Raw genomic sequence first — 19,984 nt, forward strand, 5'->3', positions numbered from 1 at the left:
GATCTATAAAATGTGGATATCATTTGTTCCTATATTACAAGGTTGTTTATTGGCTTGGAGGAGCCAAAATATGTAAATCACTTAGAAGAGTGCCTATAATACTTTAAGTGTTTAATAACTTTTGCCTGATTATTATATTTCTTCCACCATTTCACTTTATTTTTTTTAGAGATTCCATTTATTTATTTGAATGAGAGAGCATGAGAAGGGAGAAGGTCAGACGGAGAAGCAGACTCCCCATGGAGCTGGGACCCCGATGCAGAACTCAATCCAGAGACTTGGGGATCATGACTTGAGCTGAAGGCAGTTGCTTAACCAACAGAGCCACCCAGGTGCCCCCCACCATCTGACTTTAATTAAAGCATGGGTTTTACCTGAAACAATACTTAAAACTTCACCTTACCCTTGTGCCTCTTATTCTCAATACAGATGGACTCTTTTCTACAATTTCCACTCCATCTCGGTTATTTCCCCATATGACCATCCTCATTTCCTTCTGTTGTAAAAGAACATGTGTCTGTTTTTCTTGGTTAGCCCTGTATCTCCCATTTCTTTAGCAGCCTAACTGTTCTCTTTCTTGTGTCTTTGATTGTTTCCTCTCCACTAGTTCCTTCCCCTTAGTCTGCAACTATCCTCAGGGATCATCTCCTTTTAAATCATCCTTCAGCTCTATTGATTACTCAAATTTTAGCATGCCAGTGATTGCAATTTGAATTCCACTTCTACCACTCCAAGTTCCTCAGTGACCACTAATCAATATATCCAATGTTTTCTCCTATTTGAAGAATAAAAATGATTATTTTGAACCTTTTTTCTTCCTTTGGCTTCCTTGATATACCTGGGCTACTACACTCAAATACCACTCAGCCAAGCTTTTGTTAACATTTCTCTTTTTAATTATGGAAAATTCTGTGAATTAACATACATTTATACATACATATAGAACTTTCCATAATTTTCACATATATGGGGGACAGAGAAGGAATTTTTGGAGAGTAATCAAAATAATGTATTATTGTCCAGACAACCAAATCTTGTGTCTGTGATATGCAATTAATTGTTCATTAATCTCTGAAAGTAAAGTTGAAGTGATTGCAACAAAAGGTGTAATAGTGGTATCACCAAATAAGAGGTAGTTGTAATATTAATATTATAACTACACCATAATGAGTTATTGACTTTTATTATATGTTAATTAATAGCTATTATCAAGCCAGGAATTTAACGGTCTTTGTTAACAAAACACACCAGTGGCTATGTACTCATAAGAATTTAGTCTTGTTTTCTGGCAAATAGTGTATTACTGGTTGAAGGAAATGAGAAAATGCATGTGGAAAGCCTTTTGAAATCTGTGACATGGTATTCTTTTATTCTATTCCTGTATTTTTATTGTATATATTTTAAATATTTATATTTATAAGCATTTGTGAGTATATTAACTTTAAAAAAAGTTTTTTATTTACATTCCAGTTAGTTAAAATACAGAGTAATATTAATTTCAAGTGTACAATTTAGTGATTCAACACTATATACAACACTGGGTTCTCATGGTGACAACTGCACTCCTTAATCCCCACCACTTTTTTAACCCATCACTCCCACCCACCTACCTTCTGATAATGATCAGTTTGTTCTCTATAGTTAAGAGCCTGTTTCTTGGTTTACCTCTATCTCTTTTTCCCTTCTTGTTCATTTTTTTGTTGCTTAAATTCCAAATATGAGAAATCATATGGTATTTGTTCTCTGACTTATTTCACTTAGCATAATACTCTCTAGCTCCATCCATGTCATTGCAATTGGCAAGATTTCATTCTATATATATATATATATTCACATATATATACATATATATATGTATATATACATATATGTATATATATAAGTTCTTCTTTATCCATTCATCAGTCAATGGACACTTGGGCTATTTCCATAATTTGGCTATTATAGATAATGCTGTTATAAACATTGGGGTGCATATATCCCTTTCATTTATTGTATTTTTTTATTCTTTTGGTAAATTCTTAGTAGTGCAATTGCTGGAATCTAGGGTAGTTCTATTTTTAACTTTTTGAAGAACCTCCATATTTTCCATAGTGACTGCATCAGTATGCATTCCCACCAACACTTTAAGAGGGTTCCCTTTTCTCTACAGCCTCACCTATTGTTTCTTGTGTTATTAATTTTAGTCATTCTGAACATTTTAATATATTAATGTATTATATTTATTTATGTGTGTGTTATACATATGTATGTATATACAGTTTTAAGGAACAAACAGAAAATAAGTTGAAGGGTAATTAAACCTTTCCAGGTTTCCCTGATTGCCATTCAATATACAAAGCTACTGCTAAATTACAAATATCTTCCAATGGAGTTTGGCAACCATTATTAACAAACTAGCACAGATTAGTTTGTCAGAGTAACTTGTACAAAGTTGAAACCCTGAAGAATAAAATAAAATAAAAGTGTTATGCTTCAACTCCAGAGAGAAATATTCTATGAGTTAAATGACAAAAAATGTAAAATTTCCACAATTCAAGTATGCCAGCCTTAATCTTCCTTCTAAAATGCAAAGGCTTTTGAATGATGCATTCAACTACCAAAAAGATAGTTTTTGACAGCACAAAAATAGAAATTATGTTAATTATAACCATAATTATAATCATGATTATCTAAATTTGTATAATGTAAGATTAAGTATGTATAAGACTCAGTGGTTGAGCAAATAGGAGAAAAGCTACTTTGAGACAGCTGATTAAAATGGGAAACATCTGTCTTTGTAAAAGTGGATGTGAGCCAAGATCTTTTACCGTTTTCTAACTGATTCTAATAATTTCATGTGACCGGGAGTGATTCATGGATACTCACACTTGTAAAAAAGAAAACAATACAACTGTTTTCTAAAGACTGCTTCTACCTTTTCCCGCTCATCATTCCCTACTTCCCTTTCTCATCATTAGAGAGTATTTGTTTTTTGTTGTTGTTGTTATTGTTGTTGTTTCACTTTGTTTTCTCACCCTTTCTTATGTCTACATTTTGGGAGACAGAAACCCTTTGTGTGACTTCTTCCCAAAACTTTCGCCATTTGCTTGATATGCCATTTAATTCTGGTATGCATGGAATTTGGTGGGAGAACCACTAAAGTTCAGATACCTGGGCTTTTTTTTCTAGTTCTAGCACTAAATTTTTGTGTAACTTAAAACATGTCTCCTCTACCTGAAGCTCAGTTTCCTCACCTGTAAATGAAAGAAATAGATAAAATTATTTTTCAGGTTCATTCCACCTGTATTTAGCATTTGATTACTCTAGTTGGTGGGCCAGATGGCTTCCTTTGGTGATATGGAATGCCTAGAGAAATGTTTTCCAGGGAATAGAACTATTAATAGAAATTTTGATTTAGTTTTTTACTGCTTTTAGACCTTTGCTTTGATAAAAGACTTTAAACATAAATGCATTCACTTATTACTGTACCAAATCTGGGCTCACAGCTTCAAAAACAGTACAGGTATGATGTTGAGGAGTACTACAATAGCATGAGACAATAATTTCAGCTTTGCTTAAAATGGGGTTCTTGCCCTGTAGGGGCAAGGAATAGTCAAGGAATGCAGTGTTCTGGTGATAATTTGTGTTCAAATGAAACAAACTATTTTATATTTCATTTTGAACACCGAGTATTATTGCAAGTCCGCTTTTAAACTGGCATTATCTGAATCCATAGCACATTAAAATGGGAGCTACTTGAAGTAATGTGAGAATGTAGGACTGCTAGAGACCCTAATTCTGGCCTTTCCCCACCCCCAAGTCTGGGCCTCAGTTTTATGGTCTATAAAGTTACATTAAGAAGATAAGAAAAGGGGTGCTTTTCTCGCTCAGTCACTAGAGCACGCCACTCAATCTCTGGAATCTAGTTGCATGTAGAGATTACTTAAAAAAATAAAATCTTGAAAAGAAAAAGAAAAAAAAAGATTTTTCATGAACACCGGTGAGTGGCTCTTCTTCACTTCGGCTTGGCATTCCAGCAAATGTCTCATTTACTGAGAAATCTGTGACCCACTTGTTGCCTCCAGGTTAGTTTTCTTCTTTCCCTGAACTCATATTCACTTTGTGTGTGTGTGTGTCTGTTTACTCTTCTCATGAGCGTCCTTATAGCACACCCACAGACATTTGGGCAGTATCACAAGGAAACAAAATTTCAACAGCTCTTATGGGCGGGAAAGGCCGGAAGACCAGCTCCCCACCAACCCGCCCCTTCCCGCGTAGGGTGTAAGGCAAGAGCTACGTCACCAGCACCCCACCCCGCCCCCCCGGAAGCGCGCCAGGCGCTGGAGTGAGCGAGCGTTGACTTGCGTGCGCAGTGCTGGGTAGCCGGAAACTATCCAAACCAGACTCAGCCGCTGGATTGGCGGCTGAGGGATTCTGCCCCCGCGGCGTCAGGCCTGACAGGGTAGGGAAAGAGGCAAGTAGCAAGATTGTTTACTGTAGCCATCGCGTGGGGCTGTAGAGGGAGGTGTTTACTTTTCTGAGGAGCATACTTTGAAAGCCTTAAATGGCGACGCCGTCTAACTGGAGCGCCATTACCTCTGAGTAGGAAGAGGCCTACCTGGACTGCCGGGACAGAGTGGGCAGGGTGACCACGCGGCCCCCTGGTCCCTCCAGACTCAGGTGGTGAGGCCACTTTGGCCTTGAATCTCAGTTCCGAAACCCATATTACGCAGTTAGAGATCCTGATAGGCTGGTGGCAGACCTTTGGGTGAAGACAGCGCAGGGAAACTGTCCTATGGAAAGCAAGAGGGAAGAAGGGTGGGTGGGACGGTTAGATTGGCCAACTAACAACTCTTTGGGACTCCGCGGTAGATTGGATGATGGCTCTCTGAGGTAAAATTTTCCGGAGGCTCCTTTGCAGGAACAGTGTGAGTCAGAGCTAGGACAAAAATAGGGGGCAGGGGTAAGAGTTCAGAAAAGGCTGACTTCAGCTCAAACATGAGGGAAACTTCCCATGGAATTTTAGCCGCTGGTAGGCTCAAGTTGTTGCCTCATCAAGTTCTGCACCATTTCTGTGGTAGCTATTCCAAACCATCGAATTCCAATGTTTTGGTTAGATATCACCTGTTTTTTTTTTTTTTTAATTCCCTGAGTCAGTGATTCATTCTCTATAGTAGTAATATAGTAATCTATGTCAACTTTATTTTATATTATTCTCTTATGGAAAAAGAAACCCACCATGCTCAGAACCACTGATGATTTAATTTAGAATCTTCTTTTTAAGTCTTAACACTTTATTGTCTAGAAAATGGATAATAGGACTTCTGTGGTTGTGCGTTTTAAATACATTAGGCTTAATTAAAATGCTAACAATTAGCCACCATTTAACGTCTAGTTTATCACGTTACAAAAGCGATAGACCCAAGCCTTTCAACATAAAGAAATGGAATTGGAAAAAAAAAAAATTTAAAGGTAGTCAACGTTTGTAAGAATAGACACTGAAGTCCTGAGGAAGGAAATTTTTCACTATCGTAGATCATTAATATTTACTTATTTTTTTAGTGTTTGTTTTGGCAGTTTTGTTTTCCTCCTTTCCTTTTGGGGGGGCTCTTTTAAAGCCGAGATGGAACTGCATAAACAGCTATATGGAATTATAGGAGGAGAAAATGGTCAGTAGTCCTCTGAATTGAAATTAGGAAGAAAGCAATGGAAACTGGAAAGACCAAACTGAGAGAAAGGAAAAAAAAGAAGTCATTTAGGTAGATTCCAGAAGAAATGTATATGTTAAATACAAAAAAAAAAAATAGGGAAACCATTGCACATCATAAACTCCTTTCCTCAAAATTAAAGGACTTTAGGTGATGTTGTACAATTATATAAAGCACAACTACATCTTTTAATCAATGAAATTTCCTCTGCCTGGCACATAGTAAGCACATTATTATTGAATGTGTTTGAGTGAAATTTTTACCTATTTATCTTAACACTGCTGAATGTGAGAACTTCATATGCATTTCTGTCTTACTAAATTTATTTTTATTTTTTCAGAATAACTGATTTAGTTCACCAGTGGAGGCTTCCTAAATCTCCTTTCCTTTATCCACCTCTGTACAGCCTCACCTACCCTCATAACTCAGGTGAAGGGGAAATCAGAGAAGCACCCGCGACTTGCTGGTGTTGGTAGGCTCATTGCCGATTTCATAGTGCATTTCAGGACTACAGATAATCTGACAGTAAGCATCAGGATTCTTTTGGATCTTCCTATTCCCCTAGCAACCCTCATTTTCAGTCTGAGATTGTCCACCAAGTATGTAACCCTGATGTTTGATTAGAGGTTCTAGAACTGTGTTGTCTAATGTGGTAACAACATGTGGCTACTTAAATTTCAATCAATTAAAATTAAAGAATTGTGTTTTCAAGTCTCACTAGTCACAGTTTTCATGCTTAATAGCCATATGTGGCCAGTAGCTACTGCACTGAATAGTGCAGATGTATAATATTCCAATATTACAGAAAGTTATTTTGAACAGTGCTGCTTTAGAAAGCATCCTTTGTCATTTCTGCAGCTTAAAAGATACTCAGTTTCAAACTCAGTTTTCTTGCAGGGCAAGATAAAGGTAAACATAAATATGCTGTAGTAGTTCAAAAAGTGGCTGTGAAAGGCAGGGCGTGAATGCATTGGTTGAGCGAAGTAAGACATGGCAGCACCACTCATCTAATTTGGTCATACTTATTTAGGTTGGGAAAATGCTACCCATTTTTAAGGTTTTTTTGTTTTGTTTTTAGAAAAGGATTTAGCTGTGATTGTAGATCTTTTGTTTAATGTGAACATCAATAATTTACATTTGTAAAACATTTGAATATACAAGGTCATAAAATTTAGTTTAAAGATGGTAAATGAAAGGAGAGAACAGTTGATTCTAATAGCATTACCACAATTACACAATACTAGTTAAATTGTCATTAATGTGTCCTTTGTATCTTGGTTTCAAGAGCTGAGTAATACAGATAGGAAAACTGTAAGCTTAACAAATTGGTGTTTGAAAACTAGCAGGATTCATAATGATTCACATTTCCATGATGAATGTTTTACTTTAAAAAAAGAAAAGACTTATTTATTTATTTCAGATAGAGAGGGAGAGTGAGTGTGGGCCTGGGGAGGGTTAGAGGGAGAGAAAGAATCTCAAGTAGGCTCCCTACTAAGCATGGAGCCCTAAGCTGGTCTAGATCCCAGGACACTGAGATCAGAACCTGAGCCAAAACCAGGAGTCTGACGTTTAATTGATTGTACCACCCAGGCACCCCAGTTTCACTTTTTAAAAAGCATTCTCCTTCCTATTTATTTATTTATTTATTTTTCTTTTCTTGGGTCTCACAAGACACTCCTGATGTAGGTAAGGAAGATGTTATTTTTCTCTCAGTGTACTTTCCTATATAGTCTTTGCCTTGACTCAGATGCTACCTGCTGCATGAAGCTGTCTCTTTTCCTTGCAGTTGAACAAACTCCTTAGCACTTTTTCTGTATTGTAGTTGTCTCAAGCTAATTAATGATGCTGTTCATGTGCTTTTGATCCTTCTTAATAGATTCACAATTCTTTCTGGACAAAAGTTGTGTCAGGCTTATTTATTTATTTATTTTTGCCCTTTAAATTTTATCTCATGTAAAATTTATCTAACAAAATCAACCATTTTAAAGTCTGCAGTTAAGGAGTATTTAATATATTCACTATGTTGTACAACCATCACTTAATTATTTAGTTCCAAAACATTTTCATCACCCCAAAAGGGAGACCTGTACCCATTAAACAGTCACTCTTCCCTACTCCCCCCAGCTCCTGGCAACCACTAATCTTTGGTTGCCAGTATAGGATTTACCTATACTGAATTTTTCAACTAAATAGAATCTAACAATATGCAACCTTATGTGTCGGGCTTCGTTTGCCTAATATAATGTTTTCAGTGTTCATCCACATTGTAATGTATCAGTATTTCATTCAGATTTATAGTTGAGTTTTTGTATTTACTAAAGAGATGTACAATACATATTATTTAATTATTTTATCCCAAACTCCCACACCTGATAGCATATGCTAATATAATGCAGTCTGTATGAATAGATAATGCCTAAACCTAATTGAGTTCTGTTATTTTATTCTCAGCTACTCAGATTATCTAAACCTTAAACATTAAATGCCAGAAGATTTTCTCTATGTATCCATTCCAAGACATGGTACAATCTTTTCATCTTCCTCAACAAGGACCTACTGTGACATCCTCTCCTACCGAAGTTCGTGTGTGGATAGAAGGTAAGATGTTTTGAAACTTCGTAGCTCTGCACATCACATTTCATCTTTTACAGGCTCAGCTGACCAGATTTCACAGAATATTAGGGCATAAAAACCATATATTATTTTGCACTCTTTTATGGAACGTGTCTCAATATTAATTATTTGAACCTGAATTCTGTAACTCTAAGGTCCTAACATCATGTTTTAATAAACACATTCCAAGAATAATCTCCTTGTCTTGATTAATGTATTTTTGTATGAATATTAGAATTAATATAGTATTCTTGATTAACATATTAGTGTATGATTTTCTTATTAATAGAAGTAATATGTGAATATTGGAAGCAACCACATATTCTAAAATAATGGCATTAGCTAAACAGTTAAAACAGATATGATTTACATTCTTCTATTGGAAAGAGCCATTGCTGACTGAAGAGAATTGATTGTGTAAAGGAATAGATGCAATGAAAGGAGGAGTTAAATGCAATTAAGTTAAATAATTTTATTATTAATTATAATTTATTACATTTAATATATAGTTTACCTTTGAGAGCACATGCTTTTCCTGCTTCCATCACTTAGTGTTTACATAAATACATACTAAGAAATAGTATGTTAAATGATTTAAAAGGGAGGAAAAATCCAAAGTCGTCTTCTTTTTTTTTTTAAAGATTTTATTTATTTATTTGACAGAAATCCCAAGTAGACAGAGAGGCAGGCAGAGAGAGAGAGGGAAGCAGGCTCCCTGCTGAGCAGAGAGCCCAATGCGGGACTTGATCCCAGGACCCTGAGATCATGACCCAAGCTGAAGGCAGCGGCTTAACCCACTGACCCACCCAGGCGCCCCCCAAAGTCTTCTTTATGATCAGCTGTCTTTATTAGGATCATACCAATGAGCACTTTAAGAAAGATTGGCAGTGCTTAATTATAGAAACTCTTCTAAAGATGATTAATTACTATGAAGCTTTGGTCTATTTGCAATGTTTTCTTTATGTAAAGCTGGTTTATATTCCTTTGTGTTAAGTATAGTAGATTAGGTACTACATGGATGAAAATAATATATTATCATTACATATTTATAGTATCTTTTTGAAATTTTAATTCCTCATCCATAAAATTCAGTTCAGTAAGATTTTCCTCCCAATAAATTGAGTACATAGTTATTTATCACAATATATGTGAGTTTATTATAAAAATAATTTCAATTGTGTCAATAAAATTATTTTAATGGAGAAGAATTTCAAGTCAATAAGCTTCAAGTTTTCTTGGTTCACACTTTAATCATACCTTTTATAATTTTTAATAGCAGGAAACTTAAACATCTTAACATCACCCTACTCACTATTAAGGAATAAAATATTGGTTCCTGCTTTTGAAAAAAAATTCCAAGTTTTCTCAGCTGCATTGCTACTTTTTTTCTTAGTGATTCCTTTTAAATTTCAGAACTTGGCATTTGCAAACTACTGGGAATAATACTAATGCAAGAAGAAATGTCTTCTTCCCCCTGTGTTTCCATAATATTTCCTTTGTATTTCAAAACACTTCATGCCTATCACTGTGTTTGTGTGTAGGGGGGGTAGTTATCTTCTTCCTATCAAATTGCAAATAGATTGAAGGCAAAATGCAATATTCTACTTATCTTTGTATCTCTGACAACATTCAGCACCATACTTTGCAAAGACTGGGTGTTTAGCAAATATTTTTGTTATTATTGACAAAATAATGGCTTTTAATATTTCACTTCTCAATTTTTCCTATAAAATTGGCCTAATGCCAGAAACTTTCATGTTGCCATTCTTAGTTAACTTTTGTTTGGTGATATTGGCATATTCTTATTTCAGTAATTGTAAAAGAAAGTAATTTCAATTAAACAGGCTATGAGTTCTAGGCACCAGACTTTAATGTCTTATTGGTATCCTAGCTTGGATTTCTTCTTTGATTAGTGATAAGTTACAACACTATTAAAGAGGTAAATGGTTTCTTATATGAACAGAAAAAAAAAGATGATTATAATAATTTGACTTACTGGAGACCTTTTTACATAGTTAATTTAGAGGGGAAACCTAGAGCAGGCTAGCACTATTAAAACTGAAAATGCGAAACCAAAACAAAACACAAAAATCTTAGAATGCCGGAGGGTTTTTCAGGGAGCTGAATTTTATTTATTATAGCATATCCAAGATATTATCGTGTAAACACGTTACTTTAAGAGTATTAGTCATATTACCCTATTGAAGTTTGGGTGCAGTTTGAAACTCAAAATACAGTTTAGAGGAATAAACTGCTATTGAGACTGCCACTGATTTTTAAAAAATCATTATTTAGTCTTTAATTTTTCTTAAATTTATTATTTTTATTAACATATAATGGATTATTAGCCCCAGGGGTACAGGTCTGTGAATCGCCAGGTTTACACACTTCACAGCACTCACCATAGCATGCTATGGTCTTTAATTTTTATTTGTATTTGTTTGTATGAGCCATGTTGATGGATTGTGGTCCCACATTGCATTTCTAGTCCAGTTCTGGTGTTGTCCTTACCAAAAACTCTCAGGTTGTTCTCAGAGTTCCACAGAAACTCCTTTTGGTGTGGATTGAATTGCAAAATCACTTAGCATAATACACTCTAGCTCCATCCACATTGTTGCAAATGGCAGGATTTTGTTTTGGATGCCTGAGTTATATTCCATGTGATTGAGATATATATAGAATGGATAAGGATGTGAGATATATATATATGTGAGATATATGTGAGAGACAGAGAGAGGAGAGATCACAAATAGGCAGAGAGGGAGGTGGGGGGGGCTCTCTCAGCAGAGAGCCCGATGCGGGCTCAGTCCCAGGACCCTGGGATCATGACCTGAGCCAAAGGCAGAGGCTTTAACCCACTGAGCCACCCAGGTGTCCCTCAATTAAATAAATATAATCTTAAAAAATAAAAATAAAAACACAATACCATTGATATAAGCATTTCAATAAATTGAATACTTAGGTATAAGTCTAACAAAATTTTTAAAAGATCTATAAGGGGAAAATTAAAATCAGAGAACTACATAAATGAAGAAATGTTCCCTGTTTAGATATAGGAAGGTTTAATATTGTCAAGATGTTAGTTCTTCCCAAATTGATATATGTATGTATATACTATATATGTAATATATAGTATATGTATAATATATAGGTTTGATATACTCTCAATCAAATTTTCAGCAAGTTATTTTGTAGATATCAACAAATTGATTCCAAAGTTTATATGGAATGATAAAAGACCCAGAATAGTCATTAGAAAATGACCCAGAATAGTCAATATAATATCAAAGGCAAACAAAGTTCGCTGACACTACCTGACTTCAAGACTTAATATAAAACTGCAGTAATCATGATAGAGTGATACTGGTAAAAGAACAACAACAAAAAAATCAGTTGATACAATAGAATAGGCCAGAAACAGACCCACATAAATATAATGTACTGGTCAGAGGAGCAAAGGCAATACAATGGAGAAAGAATAGTCTTTTCAAAAACATTAGGGAATTGTAAACTAAAACACCACTGAGATACAATTACACACTTATCAGAATGGTTCAAATCTAAACCACTGATAACAACAAATGTGTGATACTGAGCATCTTTTCATATCTCTGTTGATTACCCGGATGTCTTCTTTGGAAAAATTTCTATTCCTGTCTTCTGCCTATTTTTTTAGTTGCTTTTAGGATGTTGAGTTTTATAAGTGCTTTATATATTTTGGATACTAACCCTTTCTCAGATAGGTCATTTGCAAATATCTTCTCCCATTCTGTAGGTTGACTTTTAGTTTTCTTGACTGGTTTCTTTTTCAAATCTTTTGGGTTTTCTATATAAACAATCATGTCATCTGTGAACAAAGAGTTTTATTTCTTTATTCCCTATCTGTATACATTTTAATTCCCTTTTTTCTCTCATTGCATTGTCTAGGATTTCTAGTTTGATGTTGAAAAGGAGTGGTGTGGGGGCATCTGGGTGGCTCAGTGGGTTAAAGCTTCTCCCTTTGGCTCAGGTCATGATCTTATGGTCCTGGGATTGAGCCCCACATTGAGCTCTCTGCTCAGCAGGGAGCCTGCTTCCCTTCCTCTCTCTCTCTGCCTGCCTCTCTGCCTACTTGTGATCTCTGTCTGTCAAATAAATAAATAAAGTCTTTACAAAAAAAAGAAAGAAAAAAAAGGAGTGGTATGAAGGTATATCCTTGCCATGTTCCTGATCTTAGGGGAAAAGCTTTGAGTTTTTCACTATTAAGTAAAGGTGTTAGCTATAGGGTTATTTATTTATTTATTTTTCTGGTAGATGTTCTTTATCAAGTTGAGGAAGTTCCTCTCTATTCATAGTTTGCTGGAAGTTTTACTATGAATCAGTATTGGATTTTTGTCTAATATTTTTCTGCATCTTTTGATATAATTGTATTATTTTTCTTCTTTAGACTGTTGATGTGATGGGTAGCATTCATTGATTTTCAAATATTGTACCACCAGCCTTGCATACCTGGATTAATTCCCTTGATTGTGGTGTATAATTATTTTTTATACATTGTTAGATTAAATTGGTTAGTATTTTGTTGAATATTTTTGCATCTATGTTCACGAGAGGTAACTGGTTTGTAGTTTTCTTTTCTTTTGATACTTTGCTTTTGGTATTAAGTAATTCTGTCCTCATAGAATGAATAAGGAGTATTTCCTCTACTTTTACATTATGGAAGAGATTGTAGAGACCTTGTGTAATTTTTTTCTAAAATATTAGGCAGTATTCACCAGTGAACCTATTTGGAACTGATGCTTTCTGTTTTAGAAATTTATTAATTATTGATTTAATTTCTTTAATAAAGGTAAGCCTATTTAGATTGTCTATTTATTCTTGTGTGAATTTTGGCAGATTATGCCTCTCAAGGATTTCATCCATTTAACATAATTTACCAACTTTATGGACATAAAATTGTTCATAGTATTGCATTAGTATCCTTTTAATGGTAGTGGGATCTGTAATGATATTCCCTCCTTCATTCTTTATATTAGTAATTTCAGTCTTTTTCTTTAAATCAGCTTGTTTTGGTTTTTTTTTTTAATTTTTTATTTTTTATAAACATATATTTTTATCCCCAGGGGTACAGGTCTGTGAATCACCAGGTTTACACACTTCACAGCACTCACCAAAGCACATACCCTCCCCAATGTCCATAATCCCACCCCCTTCTCCCAAACCCCCTCCCCCCAGCAACCCTCAGTTTGTTTTGTGAGATTAAGAGTCACTTATGGTTTGTCTCCCTCCCAATCAGCTTGTTTTTTTTTTTAATTGTGTTATGTTAGTCATTATAAAGTACAACATTAGTTTTTTTTTTTTAAAGATTTTATTTATTTATTTGACAAAGAGAGATCACGAGTAGGCAGAGAGGCAGGCAGAGAGAGAGAGGAGGAAGGAGGCTCCTGCTGAGCAGAGAGCCTGATGTGGGACTCGATCCCAGGACCCTGAGATCATGACCTGAGCCAAAGGCAGTGGCTTAACCCACTGAGCCACCCAGGCGCCCCAACATTAGTTTTTGACGTAGTGTTCCATGATTCATTTTTTGCATACAAGGCTTGTCAGTTTTATTGATTTGAAGAACCAGGTTTTGGCTTTGCTGATTTTCTCTATTGATTACTTATTTTTATTTTTTATTTTATTTATTATTTTTAAATCATTATTTCTGCTCTAATTTTTTTGATTCATTTTTTTCTGCTTACCTTGGATTTAACTTTTATTTTTCTTTTTCTAGTTTCCTAACGTGGAAACTTGGATATTTATTTTAGATATTTATTTTTTAATGTATGCATCCAGTGCTCTAAATTTTTCCCAAGGCACTGCTTTCACTGTATCTCACAAATATTTATAAGTTGTATTTTCACAATCATTTAGTTCAAGATAATTGCTAAATGTCTCTGGAGATTTCTTTTTTTATCCATGTATTATTTAGAAGTATGCTGTTTAATCTCCAAAATTTCTTTTAATTTTCCAGATATCTTTCTGTTATTGATTCTTAATTTAATTCTGCTGTTGCCTGACAGCAGACATTGTATGAATTTTATTCTTTTAAATGCGCTAACATGTATTTGATGATCCCCAATGTGTTCTATATTGGTAAATACTTCATAAGACCTTAAAAAGAATGTGTGTATTCTGCTGTTTGGATGAAATAGTCTATAGATGTCAATTATTTCCAGTTGATTGATGGTGCTGTTGAGTTCATCTATGTCCTAACTGATTTTATGAATGCTCAAAATGTCCATTTCAGGTAAAGGTATGTTGAAGGCTCCAAAATATATTACTGGATTTATCTATTAATTCTTGTACTTCTCTTAGTTTTTGCTACATGTATTTTGATGTTGTGATGTAAGGCACATAAACAGTAAAAATTGTCATGTCCTCTTGGAGAACTGACCTCTTTATCATTATGTAATTCCTTGCTCTGAATTCTGCTATGCCTGAAATTAATATGGCTAATCCAGCTTTCTTTTGATTACTGTAAATATAGTACATCTTTCTCCATCTTTTTTTTCATTCTATATGTGCCTGTATATTTAAAGTGTATTTCTCCCAGACAACATAATGTCTTGGTTTTTTATTCACTCTGATAATCTTTTTTAATTGGTGTATTTAGACCATTGAAATTTAAAATTATTATTCATATTATAATTGATATTATTGAATAATATCTACCGCATTTGTTATTGTTTTCTATTCATTGCCCTTGTTTTTCAAAATTTATTGTCCATTATGTTTCTTTTCTGCCTTTGTGATATGATTTATTTTTTTATAAAATCATTTATTTCTTTTATTTATTTAAAATATTTTATTTATTTATTTGACAGAGAGAGATCACAAGTAGGCAGAGAGGCAGGCAGAAAAAGGGGGAGGCAAGCTCCCTGCTGAGCAGAGAGCCCAATGTGGGGCTTGATCCCAGGAGGCTGAGATCATGACTTGAGCCAGAGGCAAAGGCTTAACCCACTGAGCCACCCAGGAGCCCACAGACATTTATTTTTGCTGGTGGAGGTTGGGAATCGAAATGAGGAATGAGAAATCAGGATTGTGATGCCAGCAGATTTTGTGTTCAGCAAAGGTTTCCTGGTTCGTAGACCATACCTTTTCACTGTGCTCTCACATTGCAGAAAAGGTACTGGAACTCTCTGGAGTCTCTTTTGTAAGAACCCAAATCCCATTCATGAGAGCTCCACTCTAATGGACTAATCACCTCTCAGAAGCTCCCCACTTTCTAATACCAACATATTGGGAATTAGATTTTCGACATATAAAGTTTGGGGAACACAAATCTTCAGACCATATCATGTGGTAAAATGGATAAAATATAAAATTTACATTTTAACCTCTTTTTAAATATATAGTTCAGCAGCATTAAGCACGTTCACATTGTTGTGTTATCATCCCCACTATCCATCTCCAGAATTCTTTTCCTTTTGCAAAAGTGAAACTCTGTACCCATGACAAAATAACTCCTCAGTCCCTGGCAGCCAGTACTGTGCCTCTTATCTCAATGAATTTTACTATTTTAGGTACTTCATTTAAGTGGAATCACACAGTTGTCTGTCTGTGACTTTATTTGGTATGGTATCCACAAGACTCACCCATGTTGTAGCATGTGTTAGAGTTTTCCTCCTTTTTAAGGCTAGTAATGTGACATTTTATGAATACACCACATTTTGTTTATCCATTCATTTGTCCATGAATACTTGTGTGTTGCTTCAACTTTCTGTCTGCCTTTGTGATTTTATTTTATTTTTTAAAGATTTTATTTATTTATTTATTTGACAGACAGAAATCACAAGTAGGCAGAGAGGCAGGCAGAGAGAGAGGAAGGGAAGCAGGCTCGCTGTTGAGCAGAGAGCCCAATGCAGGTCTTGATCCCAGGACCCTGGGATCATGACCTGAGCTGAAGGCAGTCTTTAACCCACTGAGCCACCCAGGCGCTCCTGCCTTTGTGATTTTGATTGAGCATTTTATATGATTTCATTTTCTCTTTTCTTAGCCTATCAATTACACTTTTAAACTTTTTTATATATGCTTTAAGGTTTATTTACAATCAATCCAAGCCCACTTTCGAATAACACTATACCAATTTCCTGGTAATTGCAAGTATCTTATAATAATAAAATATTCCCAATTGCTCCATCCTGTCCCTCGTATCATTGCTGTTCATTTTACTTATACATAAGATATAAATATTGGGTATATATTTGATGTTATTTTGAGTACACTGTTATCTGTTACATCAATCCCAAATAAACAAAACAATAGTTTTTATCTTACCTTCATCTTGTCCTTTTCTAATACTTTTCTTTCCTTTATATAGATCTAAGTTTCTGACCTGTATCATTTTCCTTCCCCTTGAAGAGCTTCTCTTAACATTTCTTGCAAGAAAGTCTACTTATATCAGAGTCCCTCAATTTTGTTTGTCTGAAAGTCTTTATTTTTCCTTCATTTTTGAAGGATAATTTCACAGAACAAATTCTAGGTTGATGGGAATTTTTTTCTCGAGACTTTAAATAGTTTACTATACTGTCTTCTTACCTACATGTTTTCTGAGGAGAAGTTGAGTATAATTCTTACCTTTGCTTCTATATTGGTAAACTTATTTTCATCTGGTTTCTTTCAAGATTTTTTCCCTTTTCTTTTATTTTGTGCACTTTGAATATGATGTGCCTAGGTGTAGGTTTCTTTGTTTTTGTTTTGCTTTGTTTTTTTATTTTTGGCATTTATCCTGTTGGTCTGAGATTTGTGGATCTGTGGTTTGATATCTGACCTTTATATTTGGAAATTCTCAGTCATTATTGCCTCAAATATTTTATCTATCCTGTTCTTTCTTTCTTCTTCTTCTGGTAACCTCATTAGGAAAATTACTTTTATAGTTGTCCCACAGTCTTTGGATATTCTGTTTCCATTTTTTTTTTCAGTCTTTTATCTCCCTGATTTTCAGTTTTGGAAATTTTTATTGACATATACTCAAACTCAGACATATTTTTCTGAGCTGCATTCAGCCTACTCGTGAACCTATCAAAGATGTTGTTTTTCTGATACAGTGTTTTGATCTCTGACCTTTCTTTTTTGATCCTTTGTTAGAATTTCCATTCCAATACTTACATTACCCATCTGTTATTGCATGTTGCCTACTTTTTGAATTAGAAATTTGATCATGTTAAACATAGTAGTTTTAAGTTGTTTTTATGATAATTCGTCATTCCTGCCATATCTGAGTTTGGTTTTAATGCTCTATGTGTCTCTTTGAACATGTATTTTGTTTTGTTTTATTTGCTTTTTAGTATGCCTTGTATTTTTTTTCTTGAAAGCTGGACATAATGTACTGAGTAAAGAGAACTTTGGTAAATAAGCCTTTAGTGATGTGACAGTAAGGTTTGGTGGGACTGTAAACATTTTGTATTCCTATGATTGGGCCTTAGATATTGGTAAGCCTGTGACCCTCAGTTGTGATTTCATAAGTGCCTTTAAGATTTTTCCCCACCTTTGGTGGAACAAGATGTCTAGTGGGGGCTGTAATTTTGTATTTTCCTTTCCACACATGGAAGGTAGAAAAGACTAGAGTATTTTCTTCCACTAGGTAAGTTAGACTCTGATATAAGAACAAAAGATAAGGCTCTGGTAGAATAGTTTTTTCTTGAAGTCAGGTGTTCTAAGAGCTGAGCGCTCTGGTGCATTTGAAAATTGTTCTTTTTTGCCTTTCCCTGCTGGAAACAAGAGTATTTTTCTTCAGTATTCACTGTAAGAGCCTGGTAGGAATCCTATTGGTAAAATTTACAAAAGTGTGAAGTCTCTGTATAACTGGACCCCACATCCAGAGTTTTTAACTCTCAGACTTATCCACACTATCTCCAACAATTTATCAATTATAGTTTAGATTTTTCTACCCGGGTACTGGTTCCTAAGGTTTTTGCTTATAATAAAGGTTATGCTCTTGGTAAATTGTGATTTGTTATTTGCCTGTTGGTCTTTCCAGTTTTGGGGGCAGCAGTTTGCCCTGTGACCTTGCTAGGAAGATGTACCTGAAAAGAGTTGTTGCCTTTTCCATTTGTTCAGAATTTTACTTGTTAGGATGGAGTGATGACTTCTAACATCCTTGCATATCAGACTGGAAACTGGAAGTCTTCTTTCATACTTTTACTTATTTATTTCATACTTTTATTTATTTATTTTTATTTACTTATTTATTTATTAAGGTTTTTATTTTTCTTTCTTTTTTTTTTTTTTTTTGAACTAAGCTCTGTGCCCAACGTGGGTCTTGAAATCACAACTCTGAGATCAGCAGGAGTCATATGCTCTATTGACTAAGCCAGCCAGGCACCCCTGAATTTTTATATTTTAGTGAAACAATAAGATTCCAAGCATGTCAGATATAATTCTAAGCATTCAAATAGCTTCCATGCTAGATCTGAACAAAATGATTTGTAATTTACTTTGAGATCCTGATAGTTTGCGTTCACATTCCTTTTATTCTTGTTCTTGAATGAAGTAATTGTCTGTTCTGCTGGAGTTCATTTGGAAGCAGTGTTTTCTAAAAATAATGCTTCTTTCGGGATAATTAATTAGTTCTGCCAGGATGTACACACCATTAATAAAATTATATGTGTTTAAAAGTACATATGTAACATTTATTATGTATTGAGAAAATATAGAGAAGAAATAAGAAACTAAGAATCATCTGTAATCTCTGTAATTCAGGTAACCACAGGAATTTTTTCCTGTATATGTTTCCAGATACTTTTATCTGCATAAACACATGCAGCAGTATCTTTTTTTTTTTTTTTTGCCTTTTTAATTATTTATTTATTTATTTATTTATTTATTTATTATTTTTAAAATTAACATATTAGGGAAATTATCTGCTATAATTTGTTGCAATATGCTTTCTGCCCCTCTCTCTTTCTTCTTCTTCTGGGATCCCAAGTATTCTAATATTGTTTCATCTTATGGTATCACTTATCTCTCGAGTTCTCTCTCTTTAACAACTTTGGATTATCCATGTTCAGTAATGAGGACTCTGGAATTTATTGCAGTTTATTGATAAAGCATGTGATTTGCTTCTACCAGGAACAGAAATAAGAATCAAGGGATTATGGGGGTATTCTTTTTTTAAAAAATTTTAATGATTTTATTTATTTATTTGACATACAGAAATCACAAGTAGGCAAAGAGCCAGGCAGAGAGAGAGAGCAGGAAGCAGGCTCACCACCAAGCAGAGAGCCTCATGTGGGGCTCAATCCCAGGACCCTGGGATCACGACCTGAGCTGAAGGCAGAAACTTTAACCCCGTGAGCCACCCAGGTGCCTTGGGGGTGTTCTTTTTTAAATATTTTTTTAAAGTTTTTATTTGAATTCCAGTTAATACAGTACAATATTAGTTTCCAGGATACAATATAATGATTCAACCCTTTTGTACAACACCAATGGCTCATTAGAGTAAGTGCATTCCTTAATCCCCATCAAGTATTTCACCTATCCCACCCACCCACTCATCTCCCCTCTGGTAACCATCAGTTTGTTCTCTATAGTTAAGAATCTGTTTCTTAGTTTGCCTCTCCCTATTTCTTTTTCTCCCTTTGTTCATTTGTTTTGTTTCTTGAATTCAACATATGATTGAAATCACAGTATTTGTCTTGCCTGGATGACTTACTTTGCGT

The 19,984-nt window shown here is 34.6% G+C and overlaps 1 protein-coding gene across 1 annotated transcript in view; it reads left to right on the forward strand.

The window, feature by feature from the left end:
* The first annotated feature begins 4,401 nt into the window (after positions 1-4,401).
* The window catches only part of LOC116583220, a 258,959-nt gene continuing 243,376 nt past the window's right edge, over positions 4,402-19,984 (forward strand). The window contains exons 1-2 of the mRNA XM_032331251.1: positions 4,402-4,444; positions 8,142-8,288. Coding sequence (XP_032187142.1) covers positions 8,192-8,288 — 97 coding nt within the window. The 5' untranslated portion in view covers positions 4,402-4,444; positions 8,142-8,191. The remainder of the gene's footprint in view (positions 4,445-8,141; positions 8,289-19,984) is intronic.

The sequence above is a fragment of the Mustela erminea genome, chromosome X, assembly GCF_009829155.1.
Source record: "Mustela erminea isolate mMusErm1 chromosome X, mMusErm1.Pri, whole genome shotgun sequence".
In the NCBI taxonomy this organism is placed as follows: domain Eukaryota; kingdom Metazoa; phylum Chordata; class Mammalia; order Carnivora; family Mustelidae; genus Mustela; species Mustela erminea.